Genomic DNA, 25,627 nt, shown 5'->3' with positions numbered 1-25,627 from the left:
TTAAAATGACTCAGTGTTGTGGACTGAATGTTTGTGTCCACCCGAAGTTCATCAGTTGAAATCCTAACCCCCAATGTGATGGTGTTAGGAGGAGGGGCCTTTGGGGACTAACCAGGTGATGAGGGTGCAGCCCTCACGAGTGGGGCTAGTGTCCTTAGAGAAGACACTCCACAGAGCTCTCACGCCCTTTTTCTACCGTGTGAGTACACCGTGAAAAGCTTAAGTCTGCAACCCTGAAGTGAGCTCTCACCGGGCCCACCCTTACTGTCACCCTAATCTTAGACTTCTGACCACCAGAACTGTGAGCAATGAAATTCTGTTGTTTATAAGCTGCTTAATCTATGCTAATTTGAAACAAAGTTGGAACTGACCCATGAAGAAAGCACTATACATTCAATTACAATTCTACCACAGCAAAAAGACAAATTAGAACCAGCCAAAGGAAGAGATACATAGGGCAAAGTGTGTGAGGGTTTCATACCTGAAGCTTCCATGGTCCTCAGGGATGCATTACCCTCCCAGTGTCGATGTGTGGCCAGATGCATGGAGTATTGCCAAGCCGGGAAGCTCACCGGAGCCTTGGGTATCCACAGTTTCCTTTGGAGCTCTGTGGCATATTGCTCATGTGGCTGATTTTCAGTTCCCAACCCCTCCTGAAGGTTTAAGTAATGCCGTTTGTTTCCAGTTTCTCTGGAGGTTGGAACTGATAGGGCATTATTCCAAAGCCCTCCTCATACATCACATTGTCAGACCATCCAGTGGCCAAAGCCTCCAGGCAGAGACACTTCTATTAGGAGGGCATTCCAGGGCTTAGAGATCACATCCCAATAGCTGAAGGTAAAGGCCAGACCTTTCTTTAGGTAATGAATTCTTCACTATGCACCCCCACATGCATTTCCTTTACCCAAAGTCACATCTCAGGAATGTACACTAAGGCACACACCACCCTAACTACAATGGAAGCTGAGAAGTAAATACCTGTTTCTTTTGGCTGCATCACCTTCCACATAACACTGGAGTCTTTTTAGGATAGACTAAGGGGAGAATGTACAGTGGGTAGAAAAAGAAGTATTATATATTTCGTCACCGCTAGTGAATACACATAGGGGTGGTGAATATATTCTGTCTTTCATCATCTGTAGGGATTCCCTTCTGCATGTTACTCTTGTCTGAATCTTTTATGTATGATGCCACATTTTCATCCGTCTTGGTCTAGACTAATATTTTCTATAAAGTTAGCCATCTTTGCTAATCCTTTCTTTTTCAATATTATTTTATATTTAATATTATTTTCAGGTGTACAGCGTAGTGGTTAGACATTTATGTAATTTATGAAGTGATCCCCCTGACTAGTCTGGTACCCACCTGGCACTAAACATAGTTATTACCATGTCATTGGCTATATTCCCTATGATTTTTGTTAATCCTTTCTTCAAATTTTGGTTGAAGAATTAACCTTCTATCACAATGTCTCACAGACAGCTGGTAGACCTGCAAAGTCCTTATAAAATGCGGGCTACTGGAAGAATAGTCAGGTGTACTGGGTTCTGGCTGGTCAACTTATTTACTGTAGTGGCCACAGTCAAGTATTCAGTGTGTATTCTCTGTTCATTCATTCAGTAAGCATTGAATAAGCACCTAATATATTCCTGACGATTAATAGATGCCTGGGGATACAATAATGAGAAAAATACAAATTATCATTGTGTTTACAAAGACTAAATTAGAGAATTTCTCATACACACACCTGTGGCAGTATGAATCACATCCTAATTAGGACATTAGCTAAAAACAAATTTACTCTGGGCAGAAATGTGGTGTGGCTGATTATAAAAAATGGCCACAAATTCTTTCCTTCAGTGCATCCACACCATTACAATGTGATGTTACAGATCTTTCCATTAAGTGGGAGAGTCAGTTACTCCAACTGTTTGAATCGGGCTTGGCCATGTGACTTGCTATATGGCCAGTGTGATATCAGCAAATGTAATAGAGCACCCACTACCTTGCTACTTTGGGTAGCAATTTATGCCCAAGCAAGAGGGCTTATTCATTCCTGTGGTAGAGATTCTTTTACTTCCTCATTTCATAGGTAGTAGATAAGATTTAACATGAGAATTATAATGCCAAAAAATATGGTTGCTGCTTTTTCCTGCTCTTGAGACTTGGCAGACCCAGGCTGCACATACATGTAAAAGAGGGCCCCAGAGAAAATGCGAGAGCTGTCAGGTGGAAGACATTTGTGGGGGGAGGCCTTTGTCTTCCCCTGTAGCAGAGGACAAGTTCAGGATGGTGGAAGCTACGTGTGAATGAGAAGATATGTGGTGATCAACACCGTTGAAAATCAAGTTAACTGCAGCATAAATTAACAAACATTTTCACTCAATGGATTTTTAATTGAGCTGATTACAGATTCATATGTAGTTATGAGGACTAATACACAGCGATCCCTTGTACACTTTGCCCAGACAGCTCCTGTGACAGCAGAGTAGCAGTTCCCCCAAGTGCCCACGTCCTAATCCCTGGAATCTGTGACTATCGTGTTTCCCCGAAAAAAAGACCTAACCGGAAATAAGCCCTAGCATGATTTTTCAGGGTGACATCCCCTGAACAGAAGCCCTAATGTGTCTTTTGGAGCAAACCTTAATATAAGACCCGATCTTATTTTCAGGGAAACATGGTAGGTTAGATCACATGGCAGAGGAATTAAGGTTGCTCATCAGCTGACCTTGAGATGGAGGGACCACCCTGGATTTTCCAAGAGTTCTTAACATTAGAAGAAGGATGCAGAAGAGGGAGAGTCCAGAGATTTTAAGATGCTGTGGTGCTGGCTTTTTTTTTTTTTTTTTCAGACTTTTCAAATATTTTTATTGAGTTAATAATAAATAATAATCTAATAACCTAATATACCAGAACTACTACACAGTTTCAAAAATTCAACTTGTCTTAAATAAAAGTTAAAAATTTACATTGTTTTTCAAAGACAATGATTTCTAAGTTTGTATCACCTGCCTAAAACTTTGTAATTTACTGAATATATATATATTCACTAATCATTCTCAGGTTAAAATCCAGATCATCTGTTTCCTTCTTCACATAAGCCTCAGGGATTTCACTGCTTTTGTCTGTTTGTCACAGAGCATATTTACTTTTGGGCTTTCTTTCACCTCAGCATTGAACACAGTACTTACTATCTGACTCTCCATTTTGTGCCCGATTTCTAATTAGTCATAGACTTCCTAACTTGTATTAAGTTTTTCTTTGTTTTACCATCTTTCTCTCCAGCTTTATTGAGGTATAATTGATCAAATTTGTATATACTTAGGTGTACAAGTTGATATTTTGATATAGGTATACATTATGAAATGATCACCGCAATCAAGGACATTAACATGTCCATCACCTTACATTGTTTTCCTTCCTTCCTTCCTTCCTTCCTTCCTTCCTTCCTTCCTTCCTTCCTTCCTCCCTCCCTCCCTCCCTCCCTCTCTCCCTCCCTCCCTCCCTCCCTCCGTCCCTCCCTCCCTCCCTCCCTTCTTTCCTTCCTTTGATGACAATGCTTAAAATCTACCCTCTTAACAAATTTCAAGTATATGATACAGTGTTTTAACTATAGTCACCATGCTGTACATTAGTCTCCAGTTTTCCCCTCTAGGGCCTCAAGACATCCTCTGTCTAAATTCTGATGACCCTCCTCCAGCTATTGTCCCTGGTCCTGGTCTTTGAGATACTTGAATCTGTCCTGAACAGAAGATCTCTTCCTTTATATAGACAGTGTTTTTGCTGGGGAGATTCTGGTCATCCTACACTGATTTCAGGTTAAGTTTTTTCTCTTCTCTTAGACTTTAAGTGTATTTGAAAAATGTATCTTCTCTTGCCCAGTTCTCCTTGTGGTGTTATTTCACAGTACATTTCAATTTCCTGCCAGTTCATTAGACTGACTGATGTTATTTTAAAGTGAAACTTGCTTTTTCAGCTACCTAACATGGCATCTCTAGTTTGGGTTTCCATCACTTACCCTAAATCTATTAAAGCTTTTTTGTCAACAGTTTATCTTCCTGATTCAAAGGGCTCTTGGCCACCCTTCAACTTCTCATTGAATTTAAGTTATTTGTCTGGACTAAAATGATTGGTTTAACTCTTGTAAATTAATGACCATTGTTTAGGCTTTTAGATCCTAGGCTTTTAGATCTATACTCTAGATTTTCTGTCTCTATTGGAGAGAAACATAGAAAATATTTCCAGATGTTTTCTTACTGTATACAAGAAAGAGATAGATTCAGAATGGAGAGGGTAACTAATGACAAAAATAAGTCAGAACATCACATAAGAAATAAGTGTTTTCAAGTGCTAGAGAATGTAACTACTATGGGAACATTAGGTAGAAAGTATAATAGTCTGAGTCATACGGTGCTTTTTTTTTAAAATTTAATTTTATTAAATTTATTGGGGTGACAATTGTTAGTAAAATTACATAGATTTCAGGTGTACAATTCTGTATTACATCATCTATAAATCCCATTGTGTGTTCATCACCCAGAGTCAGTTCTCCTTCCATCACCATATATTCATACGGTGCTTTTTAAAGCAGTTTATTTTACATTTGGGTTTGTGCAGTAATTGGAACAGAACATATGAAAAGCCCCTTTGTAGACCATTTAGTGAACTTGTTAAAATGAATGGAAAATAATGGACTTCAATTTTAATATTAATTATATACAAAATTGGGGTTTTTCTATTAAAAAAACTGAAGTATTTGAAACAAGTAACTACTTTGTAAAGTCTATACATACTTCTTAATATTTTAAATAACCTGAATTAAAGTCCTTCTTCATGGATAGTATGAGATATGTTTCTTAAACTATATTCAAGGGAAAATTAGTCCCATGAGATGTTACTATATTTCCCTAATTCTAAGAACTTATCTATTGAAAGAGGTAGCATTGGTTTAAAATGTGAGTGTATTTCCAATTTCAGAAACATTAGATGGTGGTCAAACATCTCTACTGGATGCTTTGATGTGCTGAATTTTAACAATTTAGGTCCAACCTAGAAGAACCTTTTCCCCATCACTTTTAGAGCTTCCTTTACCTCCTTGTTTCTCAAACCGTAGATCAGGGGGTTCAACATGGGAATCACAATGCTATAAAACACAGAGGCCACTTTCATATTTTCCTGGGAATCATTAGAATGAGGCTGTAAATACATGTATGCGAGGGTTCCATAGAAAATGGTGACTGCTGTCAGATGGGAGGTACATGTGGAGAAGGCTTTTTTCCTCCCTGTGGCAGAAGACATCTTTATGATGGCAGCCATGATACAGACATAGGAGAAGGTGATGATCAACACAGTGAACATCAGGTTAAATCCCACAAAGACAGCAAGTAACATGATGTTGATGTTAATGTCGGAGCATGAAAGGGCCAGGATGGGTGGAACATCACAAAAAAAGTGATTGATGGTATTGGACTTGCAGAAGGACAGTGAAAATGTAAAACCTGTGTGCACAGAAGCATTTACTGAGCCAACGACATAGGAACCCGCTGCCAACTGGATGCAGACTCTTCGGGACATGACGATGGGATAGTGAAGCGGGTTACAGATGGCTACATAACGGTCCACTGCCATAGCAGCCAGGAGGTAACAGTCACTGGTTGCAAATGTTGCATAAACCAATAATTGCACAACACAACCTCTGAATGATATTGACATATTTTTCACTATGAAGTTTTGCAGCATCTTGGGAGTGATAACAGAGGTATAACAGATATCAACAAAAGCCAAATGTTGTAGGAAGAAGTACATGGGTGTTTGAAGTCTGGGATCTGTCTTGATGAGTAGAATCATTCCAATGTTACCCACCATGGAGGTCACATAGACAACTAGAAATACGATGAAGAGGACATACCGAAACTGGCGTTGGATACCAAATCCCAGCAGAAAGAATTCAGCCACTTCAGTGCTATTTCCTTGTGTCATGGCTACCAACAAATCCAGAAAGGACCAAGAGGAAGATCAGGGAAAGAAGGGAAATCTTTGTGACTGCTTGAAAGAAAAAAGGCTCGCTCATTTCACGTCACTTTTTTGAATTGCATTTTCATGGCAAACGCAACAGGGTTTCTTGCTTTCCAAATATTTCTTCTATTTTCTTTATAAGAAACCACCACCACAAATGTGATATGCCATGAATTCATTTTCAAAATGAAGAAGATTTCATAGAAGAAGACTGACTGCTAATACATGTGATTCTAAGAAACATAGATTAAAACACGTGCTTACTACATTAAACAGGTGTCTATATTGGTTTAAAGCAATGTGGAAATCTGATTTTGAACACTTTCAATAACCTATAGTTTTTCTCAGTCATTTATCAGTTTAATCCTGTTTCAAACTCCTGAAATTTGTCTATGTAGAGCTAAAACAAAATGGAAAGAAGAATTGGTTAATCTAGGTGAAGTGTATGCCACTGTTCCTTGTACTATCATTTTAATTCTTATGAAGGCTTTATATTTAAAAATAAAGTTAATGAAAAACATAGATTAAAAATCATTTTCATGCAGCAACACATGAGAGTTTACCATCAAGAGCTGTGCACTAAATATTCTTCTAAAGACTTGCTCAGAAAAGAGGAACATAATCTCCAAAGAAAATCTCAGAAGCAAGAAGAAATGGTGAGCTTAGAAATTGGTAAATGTGGGGAAACTGGAATAGAGGCGGTATAAAATATTAATGTTGTCCATAGAAAAGTGAACAAAAAATATCAGCTAATACTAATGTGTTGGATTGGAGGATTTATTAGATTTAAGGTACTCAAAAATTAGTGTACTTTAGACTTTTACTTACATGTATATAATTTTTATAATTAGAAAAGATAAAACTGAAGTTTCTTTTAAGTTTAGGGGAATCAATGAAATTTTAAAGTCAATCAATCAAAATAAACATAATAAAGGAGATGAAAATAATAATAGAAACTATCAAGACAAATAGAAATCACCTGAGAAGGCACAAACAGATTTAAATGAGTTAGAAAGAAAAGCAAATATAAGTGGACTAAACTCATCATTAAAACTCAAAGATTGTCAAATTGGACTTTAAAATTGTAAATCAAGCCATGTGCTATAATAGACAAAAATTGAAAAGAAACTAAACAACTAATGATTAAATAAGTAATTGTATAGAAAAAAATATTATGCATTCGTGAAAATAAATCACAAGAGCTACATTTTTTTACTCATGTCTTAAAAATGTAATGTTGAGGAAAAGAGCTTATTGACTGATTACAGTAGGTATAATAATGGGGCTTCAATGGTATTGGTGATAGTTTATATCCATAGCTATTTGTTGGTTACATATGTTCATTGCATCTTTTGTATGCCTTTCTTGTAATTATTAACTATTTTTTGGTATGTATTTTATACCTTTTAAATTGCTGTTAAGCACAGGTTACAGACATATAGCTCACATCAAGTCAAAATGTTTCCAGTTTTATTAAATCAAAGCCACACCTTCATAAGACATCAGAGAAACAAGGGTAGCACCATTTCAAGGGTTAAAAGAGGTCAATTCAGTCCAAAGTAAAAATTGAGCATCTCAGTTGTTAAAAACAATGTTCAGAGACTTAGGGACTAAAATGGTGAATTAGTTACACCCATTGTCTTCAAGTTCAAGTGTTACGGTGATTCTCTGTGACACAACTCAGAGTTAACAGTGTCCAAAAACAGGTAAAAACCGAATGTTGTTCTACTTTAGTTTAGGGGATGAGCTCATCTTGTCAGAGGATCTAGGAACCTTCCCTGAAATAAGTGACTTTAAAATTGGTTCTAGAAATATGTTTGGGATTGTGTAAGGTGGAGATCAGTGTGGCTAGGGAAGGCAACTCCAAGCAGAAGAAGTACTTGGAACAAAAACAAGTTAAGGGCAAGAGGCGATAGGAACTCACTCCCATTATATACAATTAAGGAGTGTCGCAATTAAGGAGTGAATTAGTAGCACTTTCCATATTAAATCACAAGACTTTTCCTGTATCTCTTTCAGAGATATTCTGTTACCCCAACTTTACTGGGATGTAACACTGTGTAAGCTTAAGGTGTGTAATGTGATGATTTGATACACGTACATATTGTGAAATGTTTGCCATAGTAAGACTAGTTATCACATCCTTTATCTAACACAGTTACCATGTTGTTGTAATGGTGAGAGCATTTAAACTCTATTCTTACAGCAACTTGCAAGACCACAATACAGTCCTGTTAACTCTAGTCACCATGCTTTATATTCGATCCTCAGGACTTATTTATTTTATAACTGGAAGTTTGTACCCTTTGACCAACATCTCATTTCCCCCACCTTCCAGCCCCTGGCCACCACCATTCTACTCAAAGATATTCTTCAGTAAATTTTGAGTGTAGACCTGACTTTTCCCTTTCCCAAGTGTTAGCTGGTAACGAAGATGGATGACTTCAGTCGCACACTGAGTACTGGCAATATCTGAGGCATTGTTTTAGGTACTGAATGTCCCAAGTGCTCCTGACTCACCCGTTGGCAGATCAAGCTCCTGTTGCCACTTCTGATTTTCTGAAGTCTGCAAAGAACCAAGGATAAAATTCCTGGTGTATTTCTCTGACTTCCAAGCTTGGATTGTCCTTCTAGACACAACAGCGAGTGTCTGCTTAGAAAAATACACTAAGAGTTCCTTTTTAAAAGGTTGTGTTTATGTTAGAATATCCCTTTCTACACTTGCCGTAAGGTGACATTTTTACTTTTGTTACAAATGAAGGATTTATTCTTGAGGGCTGTGAGAATAAGACCTATTCCCATGAGAACCATGGACACTAGGGGCTGGGGTGAGTGTATAATTGTGTTGAGCAACCCAGTTGAGACCATTAAAAAAAAATTTTTTTTATCACGTTTCTGTCCTTTAGGGACTTTTTGTCTTGTTTACTTCCGTGAGTTTGGGGACCATCCGTTCCAACCTGGGGCTGATCTTGGATTTTGCAAACCTGGTTTTGCATCCTGGATCTTCCTCCACTTACTCTTCCACTTAAACTTCAGTTTCTCCATCTGTAAAAGAGGGCTAATGACCCAGACAGGGCTGCCTCAGTGGTGTGGGAAGAGCAAATGCAGAGGCATAACTCATCCTTTGACGCTTGGTTCAGGGACATGGGCATCTGTTCCCTCCCCACCCTTGTGACTTAGATCTTTTTCTCTGTCTTCCCATAGCCAATGGGCACATATCTATCCTTTGTCCTTATGTGCTAATTACTAATATGAATCATGTATTTGCTTTGGGTGGCGGCCTCCTTGAAGACAAACATACTTAATCGTATTTGTGTCAGGCACACCTAGCACAGGTCTGGAACTAGTATGTATCAAACTCTTCATGGAACAAATACATGCATGTATGTAAATGAGAGAGGCACAGTCTCTGGTGGAGAAAGCTACCCCTTTTACTTTATAATGATGACCAAGGGTACTCAGAGCACAAAACCAACCCTGGTCCCAGTGACAATAGGTACTGAGGGCTTCCCATTTCAAAGCACTGGGCTGACAGGTTTTACATGTGTTGTCATGTTTAATCCACACACAACCCTATGGCTTGAGTACTGTCATTAGCTGCATTTTATAGGTAAAGGAGCTGAGGCTCAGAAATGTGAAGTGAGTCAGCCATGACTACACGGATAGTACAGGATGAAGGTGGAATTCAAATAAGTCAGTTTGAATCCAGAATTGAAGATCTCAGCCGCTAGGCTGAGCCAGACCCGAAGTTTGAAAAGAACCAAAATGGAGAAATCTTCTGTCTTCTCTAGGAGACACATAAATTCAGTGATTCTATGTTAAATGTTCAATGTTAATGCAATAGACATTAGCACCTACTGTGTGCTAGGCACTGGGGACACATAGAAAATAGGAACATATGGATAGGATTCATGGGATTTTCATCCTGGTGTGCGTGGAGAACAGACCATAAACAAAGAAACTCACTAATAAGCAAGACAATTCCTGACAGGGAGAAGTGCTGGAAGGGAAATAAAATCCTGTGGCGTGTCAGTGCCTGAGAGGAGACACCATCTCATTCAGGGGAGGCCTCTGTAAGGAGATGGTACAGTGGGAAAGCAAACCCAACTGAGGGTAAAGGTGGTACAAAATCTGTAAAGTTGGAACTGGAATGAGCGTGGGTTGTGTTTTCCAAGGACAAGAAAGCAGCCTGGAAGGATTGAAGGGGAACACATTGCACATTGGGTCAGAGACCCAGCAAGGGCCTTATCATGTAGAGCCTTGTGGGTCTTGGTGGATTTGGATTTTCTTCCAAGAGTGATAGATTGTCATTGCAGGGTAAGTGGGGCAAGTGACATTAAATCACTGCATTGGACAGATTGTTCTTGCTGCTGATTAGAGTATAGATTATAAGAGTAAGAATGGAAACGGGGACAAATGCCCATCTGACATCCTACAAAATCTTTACAACATTATTTATTATATTCCCCAAACTGTCTTTCCTCTCCCTGTGGCAATATTGTGACTACTAATTTGTACTTTCTAATTCCTTTACCTTGTCAGATGGGCACTTGTCTTGTTAGGGAGACCACTTCATGGACGATGTAGATGGCTGACCACTGCACTGTACACCTGAAGCTGAATAATATTGAATGTCAGCTATAATCAAATATACATATAGTCACGGGATGTGGAGTGCAGCCTAGGGAATAGAGGCAATGGAATTGTAATAGCTATATACGATGTCAGAGGGGTAGTAGATTGGGGGCGGAGGGTTTTCAGTTTGTAACTTACATTGTTACCTACACCTGAAACTAACAAAAAAAAAAAAAAAAAAAAAAAAAAAGAAAGGAAACAGGCAGACCATACATGAGGCTCTGAGGTTTCTTGATTGGGAGATAATAGTGGCTTGAACTAGGGCAGTTAGTATAAAGGAAATGGAGACAATGGTACTTAGTTGCACTATTTTGAGAAGGTAGCATTTACAGGAATTGCTTTTGGCTTGAGCACAGGAAGTGAAAAAAAGAGAAAAATGAAGTTGGACTCCTAGATTCTTGTTCTGATCATTTGTGTGAATGGTGGTGCCATTTAACTGTGATAGAAAAGATAGAAGACCTAGGTTAAGAAAAAAGTGCAGCTAAGTAAAAAAAAAAACCCCCACAAAACAACCTTCAGTGTAATTGAAACATAAAATGGATTTCAAAAGTCTTTGTAAAGGACTTTGGCAAAACTGAAAATGGTGCAAAGGGTCCAAGGAGACGGAGACTGGATTCCTTCCACCCCTTTGTAGACCTTCTCATAGCGAGTCGCAGAGTAAACCATTCCATGGAGCACCCGCAGCAGCATGGGGCGGGTGGGGACCCAGGGAGCTTGCTGCAAGGAACCCGAAACCAAACCACTAGAGCTCCCATTCCAGTTGGTCCCTTAGCTGCTTAAAGTACCTGAGGGGAGGCCAGCCGGCGTCCATCAGCTTGAGCTCAGCTGGGTCCTTGACAGGCTCCTGTAGACATGAAGCAGGAACTCCACAATGGTACCCAAAGCAGGTACCAAACAGCTTTGCAAGAGCAGGAGTAACTAGTTTCAAACCCATTCCTTTTAGACAGTCAGCAGTTTGTTATGGAGGCACCAAAAGTAAGGCGCATTGATCCTTTTCACCGAAACACCTCCCTGTTGATTACCACTCCACCCTGCTGTACAAAGAACGTGTGGCTTCTCTGGACACCTGGCTCTGATTCATTTTGGTCTCCCTCTTCATGTCAGCTGATACTATGCTTTGACCTCGATTCCTAAAATATCTTTTGACAGGGGCCTTTCTCCTAAGCTAATAATATCCCATGATCATTTAGTAGTTCTATGAACAGTGGAAGGTGAGATTTATAGTGATAGCATTTTACTGGGTTTTTCTGTTGTCCAAAATGATTGATGCTTCATGATTTCTACAGGGCCAAGGGATTTTGTTACAAAAGGTGTCAGAGGTTCAATCCTTCAATCGGTGGCACAGTGCATGCTGGGTAAGGAGTGGAGCTGTGGAAATGCTGAATGGGTGCTGATGAGGGAAGAAGAGGGGCAGCAAAGAGAACACTTGAGAAGAGAATGCGGTGGTCTCTGACAGCTGGCCGGTGGCAGGATGGTACTGACACTTGAAACATGCATTGTATTTTGAAAACCTCAAATAATTCCTGTATTTCACTCATCATTTATGAATAAAGGAGATAATTTTGGAGAAGAGGGGTCTAGCTCATGATGACTTCGTTAGTTAGGAGAAGATGTGTAACTATTAAAAGAACCCAAGTTCTGGGCTAGGGTCCTTGCACCCCCCCATGGCTAGAAACTCCCCATTTTGGCTTAGGGCAGCCTTTTCTTGTCTCTTTAGCTCTGCCCAGTCCTTCCTCCAATAAGTAATGCACCAGAACTCAAACTTATTGTTTGCGTGGGTTTGTCCCAATAACAAGGATCCAAATTGTTCTTGTGAGATTTTTTTCAGTTTCAGAGCAAAGGGTTCAAAGCAACAGGCTTTACCAATTCCCTCCACCTCAGCATTGTTCTGGTCTCCATACTGAGCAGAGAGCATTGGAATGATAGCTGGCTTCTAGGCAGCAGTGATGAAAAAATTTTGGAATGCTTGTCATGAGAAGAAAGACTATTTACTGTTTTTGTTACTGGGTAGCAACATTTTTGTGGCTTTGGTTGTGTCTCTTAATTGGGAGGTAATGGTCAAACTGAAATCATCTGAGGTCTAGAATTTAAATTTTATTTTGGGCTGGATATTAGTCTTTTGTAAATAAGCTGTTTTCTCGGTACATTGAACAGGACTTAAAAGATATGGAGAAGTACTACCCAGGCACCCAGTTACCCCCATTCTGAAGTAGTGGTGAAGTGGTTCCTGGCAGAGTGATTGGGCTTCAGGGAGAGGGGGGTGTGGAACTTAGGGTAGAAGGTAGTGGCTATTTACCAACTGACATGGTAGGATGTCCACATTTTTTAAAAAAATGTTATTTGAGCACATTACCGTTATTTATTTATTTATTTATTTATTTATTTATTTATTTATTTATATTTGGGGAAGGGGAACAGGACTTTATTGGGGAACAGTGTGTTCTTCCAGGACTTTTTCCAAGTCAAGTTTTTGTCCTTTCAATCTTAGTTGTGGAAGGCGCAGCTCAGCTCCAGGTCCAGTTACCATTGTTAGTCACAGGGGGCACAGCCCACCATTCCATGCGGGAGTTGAACTGGCAACCTTGTGGTTGAGAGCCCACTGGCCCATGTGGGAATCGAATTGGCAGCCTTCGGGGTTAGGAGCATGGAGCTCCAACCGCCTGAGCCACCGGGCCGGCCCATCCACCTTTTAATAAATGATACAATTGAAGTGGCTACACGCTATCTCTGCCTGTAGGACTAGCAGTGAAGTCCAGACATGTCCCTTGAGGTGGGGTAGACCAGAACTTTCTAACCCATGTGCTGGGACATCCTGCCATGCTGACTGCTGATCCCCTCACTTTTCATTTTAGCTGGACGGGGCTTGGGGCAGCCATAGTTCCATTTGGGTCATCTTGGGAGACGAACAACCTATTCCATTTACCCTTATGTTTCATATAAACAATCTCATTTCATGTTTTTCTTCCATTACAGAAAAATTGGGGTGCTATGCAAATGTAAAATCCTTCTCTCTGTTTTTAAAAATGATGACAAACTTTCAAACATGAGCAAAATAATCCTTTAGAATGCTGTGGCAACATGTTCAGTGTCCATTGTTTCAGCTGGGTGTTTAGTTCCTTCTTGAGATGAATCCAACTAACTTTTGCAAACTGAGCAGTTAAGTGACATTAAATGGGCTTTTCTCTATAATGCATTCTCTCCGTATTTGACGTTAATTAGCCACACCTCTAACCATTCTCCTTTTCCAAGGTCCAAAAGAGCATTTTCTCCAACTACCTGCTAGACAGCTCCACTTAGGTTTTCTACCAATAATGTAAACTCAAGGTGTTTAAAAGCAACCCTTTGTCTTTGCTCCACTTCCTACTTTTCTTCTCTTAGTTAATGTCATTACCTACAATATAAACTTTGGGTTGTCTTAGGTTTCCCCGATGTTTAGTTAGTTACCATGTTCCATTGATCCAGCCTCCATAATGTGCCTCTATTTATTCCTTTCTGTTTTATGTTTGTACCAACAGTTTGTACCAACATTCAAACACAGGTTCTCTCACCCAAGCTGTTGCAATAATCATCGAGCGGGTCTCCCACTTCTATGCCACTCATTCTTCCAATCTTCCTTTTATTGGCTTCAAGAAGGGTCTTTCCAGAGCCCGATTGCAATTCCACTCTTCTCCAGCTTGAAGATTCTCTGCAGACCCATCTAGTCTACTAAACCAAGCATATGCTTTCCATCCTCGCATTTTTGATATTTTTCAATATGAACCCAATTTAACTTTCCAGACTTATCTACCATTGTTCTGACTAATTAATTATTCATTAACTCATTTATTGAACACCCACTTAATGCCAAACAATGGGCTGGGGCTGGTCATGAAATGGTGAGTAAGTAACAGCACATAGGGTAATTGCTCTCAGAGAGTTTCCAGTCTAGTGGATGTGCAGGCAGAAATAAATTGTATCAGTGAGGTACACTGGCCACAAGAGCATATAAAGGGAGAATTAACCTGGTCAGTTAAATCTGGGAAGACTTCCCAGAGAAAACTATGCTCATACAAATAATAGAAAATTATTTTTGAATGCTGCTGAAAAGCCAAGGCAAAACACACTCATGAAGAAATGAAGGTAAGTGACAGTGAGGAAAAACATGGCATGCTATTGCACAGTCATACAGACCTCCTACTCTGTTCTTTCAACAGAAGCGTGTTCCTGCCCCAGGGCCTTTGCACTTGCTTCTGACGAGCCTGCTCATCAGGATCTCAGGACAGTCTCCTTCACATGCTTCTCACATTCACCTTTCCCTGACCTCTGATCCAAACTAGTCCCCTGTTTATCATTCTATCTCACAAACAACCTTTTATTTTCTTTATATGTAATCATTTTGGGTTTTCTATATTTACTTGTTTATTGATTGTCTTCTCCAGTAGAAGGTAAGCTCCACGAGTCTGGCTCCTCCCTCTTTTAGTCACATCGCCTAGCCCAACATCTGTCACATGAAAGGTGCTCAACAACTGTTGCCAAATGAAAGAGAAGGATGAAGATAAATATATATGCATCAATAAAAGAAAATGAAAGATAAATATATGCATAATTAATTTTACAGAAAGTTAACTATGTTATAGTCCCTTAACATAGCAAAATTCCCTTAAAATTCCCCCAAAGATGACGCTGCTACACATTTTTTACCAATTCTTTATTGAAGAGAAGAGATATACTTTGTTGCTTGCACAGTCCGGGGTTTATTTTTTAAAAGTAAGCTCCTGGAAATTTACCCTGAAGCGAATAAAACAATAAAAGGCATTAATGGATTAAGAGCTAGGTAGATGGGTAGGTATGAAATGAAAAGTTTACTAAGATGTTCAAGTTGAAATTTAGGTGCTGGCTATACAGATGTTCACTGTAAAATTCTTTCAACGTTAGTGTCTTTGCATACTTTCATAAATGATACTGAGAAAGAAAAAGTACCTGAGTATATTCCTGCCCTCCACAGAGTTTAAGTTCAATCTCCTATACTTTCTGCCTCTTTAAGGTTGATGATTAGATAATTAGCAGGGAAATAGTCAAGAAAGTCCTTCATAATATGCTGATTAAGCAATACTGAGTGCTTAATTTGTATACTTATATTTGGCATGATTTCCACCCCTGAGAACTGTGCACTGACATGGTTAACCAGATGTTTGGATAACTACAACTCCTGGCTCTCTACTATTTTTCCAGACTGAGACCTGGATGCTGGTCTCAGGGGATCTTAGACAGTCAGATATGGAGGGTGACTCCTGGGTGTTACTAGTTGTGACAGGGGAAATCATTTTCTTGCTCGTGACTCATAAGCCTCTCATCTGGGAAAAGCCTCTCAGACCGTCATTGTCAAAATGATTCAGCGTCTTTCCATTCTGTGTGACTTGATGGCCTCTCTTGCTTTTGTTGGGCCTAGGTTGGTAGGAAGCCTCATAATAATAATAATAATCAGCTTCTGATGGGTGTTTCCAGCTTATGAAACTATTCCATTTTCTTTACTTCATTTGATGGTTCTTACCATACTATGGTGCACCTAGGCCACGTAATATTATGCACCACACCTGTTTTACACATTGAGATATGAAATGCATAAATGAGCTGGCCAATTTCATTGTGGAATATTAAATTAAGGAGCTGAAATGAGAATCTCCGTTCTTGGCTTCAAATCCAGTCACTCTTACCTAACATCTAACTGAAAATGCATGCAAATTCTCACAGCCTGATGTTGCCAATAGGAGTACAGCTTTAAAGGAAATAGAATTCAGGGAAGGTCACAGAAAGATAGCCACAGGGAAGATGAATTCTCCTTGGGTCGAATTCATGCTAAGTCACTACTAAATCTCAAATCCATTTTTCAACCTGTTCTCCCATGTTTAATGCAGTGTCTGTCCTTTCTGAAAGGTTAAATCTCAGCTTGACGACTCCCAAGTGAAATTCCTCTGAGCTGGATACTCCGTGAGGATCAGTGAGTAGAAGTTAGTCAACAGGGACCCTTCCCACGTGGCCACTATGCTTGTCACGCATACTCCTCCTGCCTTCCTCTCCTGGGGCACTTCCTCTTGCTGTGCTAGAAAGATAACTACCTTAATGCTAATCCCATAAGCTTTTGGGATGCTATTAGAGATGTTCCAGAAATGCCAATTGCCCACATCTCCTAATGCCACTTAATTCTCCTTTACTTTGAATTTCCTGGCATGGAAATTAATGAGCGTTGGCTATGGAGTCAGACACCCCTGACCGGACACTCTACTCCACCTCCTCTTACCTGTGACATCAGGCAAGTCGCTTGGCTTCCCTAAGCCCCAAGTTTTTCATCTATAAAATGAGATTAATTATAGGACTTTCCCCATGGGGATGTTATGAGGATTGAATGAAATAATGCCCACGAAGGGTGTAGCTCAGTGCTTATTGCTTGGTAGATGCTCTGAAGTATTGGTAAGAATTGTTAATAATTCAGAATTAGAATATAGCAGTTTTTCACATATTAGATAAAATTTACCTTTCTATCTAATTAGCAAGAATTGTATTTTCCTTCTTTCCTTCCTCCCTTCCTTCAGCACTTCTATACTGAGTTTCTCTAACATGTCAGGCAGTCCCTACTCTCATGCTTATTGCAGGCTAGGGCGGAAGACAAACAAATTAATAAAGGAATCACACAAATGAATGTCAAATTATACCCGTAGTAATTGCTACAGAGTGTATCACAGGAGGCCATGACTTAGTGCAGATGTTTCCCTGGGACCTACAGGTGAGTGAAAGCTAGCCAGGTGAGAGCAGGGAGGGTGGGAGGGTGACAGAGAGGTTCAGACACTGGGTTTAGGAACAAAGATGCTGTGACACAAGGGACAGTGATGACTTAAAAGAAGCCAGTAGGGCTGAAGCAGGCAGAGGACAGACCGGAGTGGCACAGGGTGGGGCAGGGTGCATGGGGCAGGGCCAGTGCAGGCAAAGCCAATCTTCCAGGTTGGTCTTTATTCCAAGAGCTACAGGAATCCTTTGAAGAGTTTCAAGAAGGGCTGTAACATAACTCTCAGGAGTCATTTAGTTTAGAGAGTCAGAAGCCTGGCCCATTAAGCCATCTTCATTCATACAGCCATAGAGCAGAGCCCCATAGTACAGAGGGCAGAAGTGGACTGACCTGCAGGATGGAGCATCTAAATTCGATTTCAGTGCTCAGCCATCTGGGGAATTGTTAAAGTAACTGGCCTTGGTTCCCCTCCTCTGGGAAGCTATTGAACAAGTAATAGAAATATCGTCACATGACTTACCACATGCAAGATTGCCAACAGACTTTGCCTGCACTGACCCTTCCCCATGCACCCCAACCCCATTTGGGGGACTGCAAAGTGGGCTAGTTTCAACCTTGAGGGAAGAATGCCTTTGAGGTAGGAAGTGCGTCCAGGGAGAGGTCTGGTTGCTATTTCTAGTGACCAGGAAAACAAACGATGCTTGAGCGTCTCTGGAAGTTGGATCAGTGGAGACAGAGGAAACCCACCAGTGTGTTCCACTCCCACTCATAACCCTGGTTTCAGGCAGGAAAAATCATCTGGAGATCCAGCAGTGGGGGGTCCGGGGGGATCTGGGCTCTTGTCGGATCCATCCAGAATATACATTATGAAGAATCATGAAGTCCGGCAGCTTTTCCTCCTTTTAATTCCCTACCCACCTTCCCTACGGATACTCTGACCATTTCAATGCTCAGTCCTCCCAGAAGACCAGGTTCTTGTTTTCTCAGCTTTGATATGAATGGCTAACCCCAGGACCTGTGGGTAATTTAACGTATTTGTACCACCCTGGGCCCCGCTCCCTCTGCCTCAGCCCCAGTGCTCCTTTCAAGTCATCACACTCCCTTCTGTCAAGAGTCTTTGCTCCAGAACCCTAGTATTAAGTTAAGAAACAAAACAACCCAAAAGAGTATTTTGCAGTTTGGGAGAAGAGAAGGAAGTGTTGCCTGGTAGAATTTCAGACAACAGATAAACCCCTAATGCTGACTTGCTTGGAGCTGGGATGGAGGCTGTGCTGTTGTGCGAAAGCTCCATGCATCTAAGGTCAGCTGGAACCTGCCCCCCATGAATACATGAGCAAAAGCAGACACTGAGCATCAGTATGCTGCTGGCATGCGCATGCATCTTTCTAGCACTGAAACACTTTGAAAACAGGCTTACTTCAGTGTTAAGCTTGAAAATGCCTTAATTCAGCCTGGGGTCTACCTTATAGAAAACAAATCCCTTCCCTTCAGGAGGGTCACCCAATAGTGAAGTTTGGTAGTTCTGCCCTGGCAGTTAGGGATTAGGCCAACACATCTTATACTCAAGGACAGTCTGTTCTTTAGCAGAGCACAAGTCAGCTTTAAATATAGAACATTAACTTGCTTGATCAGTTGTCATTGGGACTGAATGTAGGAAGCACCTTTACAAAATGTTATAACTTGGAAACATATATACACCTCAGTTACACATATGCAGTACAATAATGAATATATGAAATGAATATTGAACTATTGAAAGAGATTTTAATGTTAATTATACTCAATTTTTAAAGAAAAAGCTCAAACATTTTAAAAATGAATAAGCAAAAAAATCAGTGCTTCAACAGAAATTTCTAAATACATGATTCTCTTCTAAGATCAATTGCACTGTTTTTTGAAAAGTGCCCCATTGGAGGTCTCTACGTGGCCTATTTCTTTCTATGTCCATTTCATCAGTAAAGCTTTCCCATGACTCCTGTTTATGCCCCAGTGACTGAGATGAATTGACTAAGGTCTCTTTGGTTGGACTAAGTTCAAGATCCTATTGAAAAAATAAAAACACTGGGCTCCCATTTCCCTTTGCCACCGGCCAGAGCCATCATGTGTTTCCTGTGCTTCTTATTTGCAGAGGAAATCTTCAGGGAAGGGGTTATTATATGTCCTTGGAATTCACCATCCTGGCACCCTCAGGTATCCTAGTGGTACTGACAGGTAGAGCTCTTGCACATTCACCAGCCCTCTACAGAGATGGATTTACATGCACGTCGAGACTGACGTTCTGCGTCATGTTTCATAGTAAGCATCCATCCAGAGGGCTGCGGACTTCTTCAAGGTCCTGTGGGAGGAGTAAACAAAATCGTTAGGAGGTGAGACACTCATGGAACAGGAGCTGCTCCATGGAACATTCGCTCTTTTATGTGGTTGAGGCTGTGTTGTCATTTTCAGCTCTATCTGAAAAATGTCTTTCTCTGTTGCCCAGTGGAGGGAGTCAAATACACTGAATTGTTATTGAGCAGGTGAGTTCACCTTTCCTTTATGGAGGAGACTGAGTTTTTCTGGCATTTACTCTCTTTGTACCCCAAACCATCACCTGTCTTTTCTCTAGTCTTAAAAAAAAAACAAAAACAAAAAACCTTTTCTGAGTTTCTATGAGATAAAGCATACAATTATATATCAACCCGTCCTATTTCCAGCTACCTACCTTATTTTATAATGGGAAAGGTATTTTTCTAGGCTCTGGGGATACAGCAATGAATAGGACAGAGGTGAGTCCTGTCCACGTGGAGTTCCTGGTCTAGCTTGGGAGACACATATTAAATGATGTATTACCTAGTATGTTATTTAGTCATGATTGTGATAAAGATCGTGAATCAAGAGAAGGGGGTACTGCAAGAGCATGTGATGGACTTAGTCATGGAGGTCAGGGAGGACTGAGAGGAGGAAAAGGCATTTCAGGTGATCCTTGGAGAATGAATGGATATTGACAAAGTGATGTGAGGAGAGGTAATGGTTTTGAAGAACATTCTAGGCAGAAGAAACAGTGGCAAAGGAAGTGATAAGGCAAAGGGCAGGGGAAGCAGCAAACAAAGGGAGGCCAGACATCTGGAGGCAGAAAAGGAGGAGGGGAGTGGTAGAGTGTGAAGCTGGAGCCCTAGTCAGGGATCAGACCAGAATGGGCCTCTCCTTGTTGGCTTCATTCAAAACACTGTTGTGATTTCCACCCCCACCCCAATCCTAAAAGAAAAAGAACATTATCCAACCCAGGTCACTGGCTGTTAATTTGACCAGCACAATCTTCACCAGGGAATTGTGGGTTCTTCCAGATGACTATGAATTTTCAGTTCCCTGAGGCCTCACCACTGTTGGTCAGTCACCCCTGGAGTCAGTATACAGGGGATCAGTCACCCCTGCCTGATTCATAGATTTATGTTCCACTGGACCCTGGGCATCTAAGTTTGCGACGCTGGACCAGATGATTCGACAATCCCTCCTACCACTTCAGTTCTAAAGCATGTAAAAGACAAATGATACACAGTCCTGCTTTTAAGAAGCTTGAAATTCAGTAGGGCAGCAAGACATTTTCACTAGAAGGCAGGAGGTAAATGGTAAGAATTATTATCATTGCGGTTGCTGATGTTACTCCCTGGAGTCTCACGTCCACGCTGGGCAGACAGGTGCCCCTTGATGATACATGGTTGTTGGGTGAATGATTCACAAGCCAGCGAATTGGTCGGGAACCGGCAGTGATGGGAAATGAGAGCTGTGAGTCAAGGAGACTCTGTTATTACCTGACAATATCTCCAAATGCCTTCAACAAAGGCTTATTCACATACTGCAATCCATACTTGGCACACAGTGACTTCACCAGGGGTGCCACCTTGTGATAATTATGGCGCGGCATAGTGGGGAACAGACTAGGGAAACAGAGACAGGAGACATGAAACTTAGACTTACAGAGAAACCCAATGGACTTCTCTTTGACCCATCACTAAATAAAATTATATCAGCAATGCAGACCCAACCTTGACCTTTCATAGTACTTGCATTCCGGGAAGTTCAAAAACTCTTACCAAGCACTCTTATCTCATCTCTTAACCCTTGGTAAGCCCTGTGGGTGGCCAATGTTTGAAGAACAAAGAAAATAAGTATTAGCTCCATCAAAAATGTTTATCTTTGGCCAGCCCGAATGAAAGTATGGGGCTTTCTACCATTCTGAATTACCTAGAGAGCTGGAGCTATCCATCCTCTATCTCTGTGTCTTTCTCTGTGTCTGTGTCTATCTATCTAACTTCTACATCATGAGTAGGTGAATAGTCAATATGTGATAGTTATGGTATATGGGGAAAGTCCTAGCATAGGATTAAAAAGTGAGGAAAGACGGGTTTTTATTCAAGGTTTTCACTAATCAGCCAGATGACTTTCTTGGGTTTTCACCTCCTCTTTGATAAAATATGAATAATAATTCTGTCTTGTTTTGCTGAGATTTTAAAGGACTAACATGAGAAAAAGCATAAGAAAATTCCATGAATAGGTATAAGATCTCTTTCCCTCTCTGACTATCACAGATATGGCTCAGACAAAGAGGATGTGGAACGTCTCTCCCCTGAATATTCTGGAGAGATCGACCCTCAAAGTATTATCATTTTTCTCTTATTTTAGGGCATATCCACCTAACTGATCCATTGGTAAAGTACTTCCAGATACTAGTTGGAAATTGAAGCAGGGTCTGGATTTCATTGTTGATTATTTTGTAACCTCAGATCTAAATACATAGATAACAGATAGACTTTTAAATTACAATTAAGTTTCAACACAACTTGGTTACCCAAGTGCTATAATTTTTCTTGGGTTTTGCCAACAAACCAAATGCAAAGGAAACAATCAATTCCTAGATTAACAGGAATCTGGAAACTGAATCGCTGATGTTTTCCCTCAGATTTCACTCCATTTACTCACGATTGTTACACCTTCTTTCCTTCCTTCCTTCCTTCCTTCCTTCCTTCCTTCCTTCCTTCCTTCCTTCCTTCCTTCCTTTCTCTTACTTAGTTTAGTTTTTTTAAAAATTAAATTTTTAAAAAATTTTTAGTTTCAGGTGTACAAAATAACATGGTGATTATACGTTTATATACGTCACAAAGTGATAACCCCAGTAAGTCTATTACCCACCTGACACTGTACATAGTTATTACAATATTATTGACTATATTCCCTATGCTGTACTACATATCCCGTGATAAGTTTTTAAAATTATAGTTGATGTTCAATATTATTTTACATTAGTTTCAGGTGTACAGCATAGTGGTTAGACAGTTATATAATTTATGAAGTGATCCCCTGATAAGTCTGATACTCATCTGACATTATACAGTTTTTACAACATTATTGATTATATTCCCCATACTGTATTTTACTTCCCCATGACTTTCCTGTAACTACCGATTTGTACTTCTTAATCTCTTCACCTTTTTCACCCAGCCCTCCAATCCCCCTCTTATCTAGTAACCATCAGCTTAGTCTCTGTATCTGTTTTGTTTGTTCATTTATTTTGTCCTTTAGAGTCCACATATAAGCGAGATCATGTGGTATTTGTTTTTCTCCGTCTGACTTATTTCACTTAGCGTAATACCCTCTGGGTCCATCCATGTTGTCACACTTCTTTTCTTTCTTTCCTTCCTTACCATTGGTGTTACTAGAAAGCTAGCAGCCTTTAGAGAATTCTGGTTCATTTTTTCCCCTCTGAGATCCTAGCCTTGGGCTCTGCTCAGGACTGTATGGGTGGCTATTACAAGTGACAGCCCTTTCCCCTATCATGGACGGTTTCTATCACTCACTGGTGCTCGATTTGGAAGTTCAGATGTCCAGTGAACCAGTCATTGAAAAAGGACTGTTCAACATTACACGTGGCCAAGACCTGCAAAGACAAGCTTATGTTAGATGTAAATAAGCTCACGTGTCAAACGGAGAAAACATTTATTTATTCTTTCATTAAGTCAATCATTGAACAAGTATTTGAGTTCCTGTTTTGTGTAAGAAACTATGAGGAATGAAGAAGATACACAATTCCAGGTCTCAAGGAGCTTACATTTAAGAAAGCAATACGACGTTTTGCTAAGAAGTATATACAAGGCAGTAGGTATGAAAAAGTGTGTAGGATTTGAGGGGACTGAGTCACCATTAGCTTTTGGATACAAAGACTATGGTGTCAACGAATGAGGATTTGGCAGATGGAAGTGGGATTATAGGAATCTGGTGGAGATTATAGGGGTTAGAATCCCATTTCTACACAGTAGATTTGAAGGACTTCTAAGTGGGGAATAAGGCATTCAAGGCTTCTAACCAAGGGTTCTGTGCATAGAAGTGCATTGACTGTAAGTACTTTCCTTGGTAATCTAATCATTTTATTTTATGCATTTAAAAAGCCTTATCCTGAGAAGGTGTTTGTAGGCTTCTACAAACTGCAAAGATTAAAAACACTTATGAAGGTTATTTTGTTGAATGCCTTTCTAAGGCTTAGTTCTAGTTGGGGTGGTTGCCATTTTGAATGTTATTTTTGTGGTTGTTCTATGCCAGTGTTTCTCAAAGTGTACTTCAGAGAAACTTGGGGTTCCCTGGGACTTTTTTTCAAGGGACCTGCAAGGTCAAAATTATTTCCATAATACTTTTGAGACACTATTTGCCTTTTTCATTCTTATTCTCTCATGCTAGTACAATGGATTTTCCCAGAGGCTACAAACATGGGATAGTGTCATCACTCTGCTGTTAACATGTATTTGTTTTATTCTTATTTTAATTAATAAGAAGTTAATAAGAAATATTTTTTAAATGTCTCAGTTTTAATTTCAAATATAGTAAATATCAATGAATATAACCTGTGTAAACACAAGTTCTTTAAGGTTCTCAATAACTTTTAAGAGTATAAAGTGGGTCTGTGACCAAAGAGCTTGAGAACCACTACTTTATGCCTCATGGGAGGCCCACTGAATTTGGGGATGAGCTTGGAGAAGGAAGCAGTACTCTGGCCGGATGCTCCAGTTCATCCCAGCTAGTGGAAGGCTTAGGAGGCAGGGACGTTCTGCAGTGGTCATAACTCTGTGCTTGGAGAGCATGTCAAATCTCCTTATGAGGCCTCTCTATACAATGAAATGAAGTGCTCTTGGGTCCTTCTAGGTATAAAATTCATTCCATAATTCTAGGAGTCTCAGATTTACTGGAAAGGCTGTGTCATATGGAACCAGGGGTCAGCAAGCCTTTTCTGTAAAGTGCCAACAGTAAATATTTTAATTCTCTGTCACAACTACACAGTTCTGCTGTTGTAACATGAAAGTGTTCATGGATAACATAAACATGGCTGTGTTCCAATAAAACTTTATTTGCAAAAATAGGCAATGGGCTGGATCTGGGCCTTGGACTGTAGTTTACTGACCCTTGGTTTAGAGCAAAATCTTTGAAATTGAACTGCCTAGGTTTAAAACTTGCTTGTACCAATTATTAGCTGTGTGATCTTATGCAAGTTACTCAACTTCTTATCATTTGTCAAGTGGGAATAACCATAGCAACTATCGCTTGTAGCTACATGCAGGCTTTTGACAGTGTCTGGTGTCTGGCAAGCATTTGATAAACATGAATTCTTATTATGGAAAGTAACCAGACTCTAAATCAGTGTGCTTTGAAGGATCCTCTCCTAGGAACTTCATTCTCACCTGAGTAGTGAACCAGTCTCGGTTCTCCTCTTCGCTCATTTTCATTGGTATGTGGCTCATCTGTGTAACATACGCAATCCAGGGACTTTCAAGAAACCTTGTGGAGAATAAAAGGAGGAAGTGATGACTTCTTGAGGTGTTATGGTTCCAGTCACTGGGCTTGCATAACGGCTGGCAGAGCTGGCTGAGTATTGGAGGAAGTTCAAGGGACTCAAAGGTTCCGATAAAGTAGTGGTCATTTATTTTTATCTTTGGAGGCCCTTTATACAAGTATCTAGAAATGACACACTAGGTATTTGGTCACATGACCTGTCTTGATGCCTCATGTGTGGGAACAGTGCTTCAGTTTGCTGTACCATCAGTGCAAGGATCAAAAGATACCTAAGTAACTTAAGAGCATATGCAAAGTGATTGACAGCTGGGCTTTATCATCAGATAGAGCTGGGTTCAAATTCTGGTTTGGCACTGCCCCTGGCCCTTACTTGCACCATAGCCTTGGGCAAGTGATTTAATCTCT

The 25,627-nt window shown here is 40.2% G+C and overlaps 2 protein-coding genes across 2 annotated transcripts in view; both read right to left on the bottom strand.

The window, feature by feature from the left end:
* Positions 1–5,049: 5,049 nt before the first annotated feature.
* On the bottom strand, positions 5,050–6,066 carry LOC109435474 (putative olfactory receptor 5AK3). Its single transcript, XM_019713410.2, has one exon. It carries the CDS (start codon positions 5,977–5,979, stop codon positions 5,050–5,052), a length of 930 nt encoding a protein of 309 aa, XP_019568969.2. The 5' UTR covers positions 5,980–6,066.
* Positions 6,067–19,336: 13,270 nt separating this feature from the next.
* Positions 19,337–25,627, bottom strand: part of LOC109435473 (fatty acid desaturase 2-like protein FADS2B) — a 31,357-nt gene continuing 25,066 nt past the window's right edge. Inside the window, exons 9-12 of the mRNA XM_019713408.2 lie at positions 25,111–25,207; positions 23,242–23,321; positions 21,199–21,324; positions 19,337–19,745 (exon numbers count right to left, since the gene is read on the bottom strand). Of these exons, the coding sequence (XP_019568967.2) occupies positions 19,694–19,745; positions 21,199–21,324; positions 23,242–23,321; positions 25,111–25,207 (355 nt within the window). The 3' untranslated portion in view covers positions 19,337–19,693. The remainder of the gene's footprint in view (positions 19,746–21,198; positions 21,325–23,241; positions 23,322–25,110; positions 25,208–25,627) is intronic.

The sequence above is a fragment of the Rhinolophus sinicus genome, linkage group LG06, assembly GCF_036562045.2.
Source record: "Rhinolophus sinicus isolate RSC01 linkage group LG06, ASM3656204v1, whole genome shotgun sequence".
In the NCBI taxonomy this organism is placed as follows: Eukaryota; Metazoa; Chordata; class Mammalia; order Chiroptera; family Rhinolophidae; genus Rhinolophus; species Rhinolophus sinicus.
This window is presented reverse-complemented; position numbering and strand designations above follow the sequence as displayed.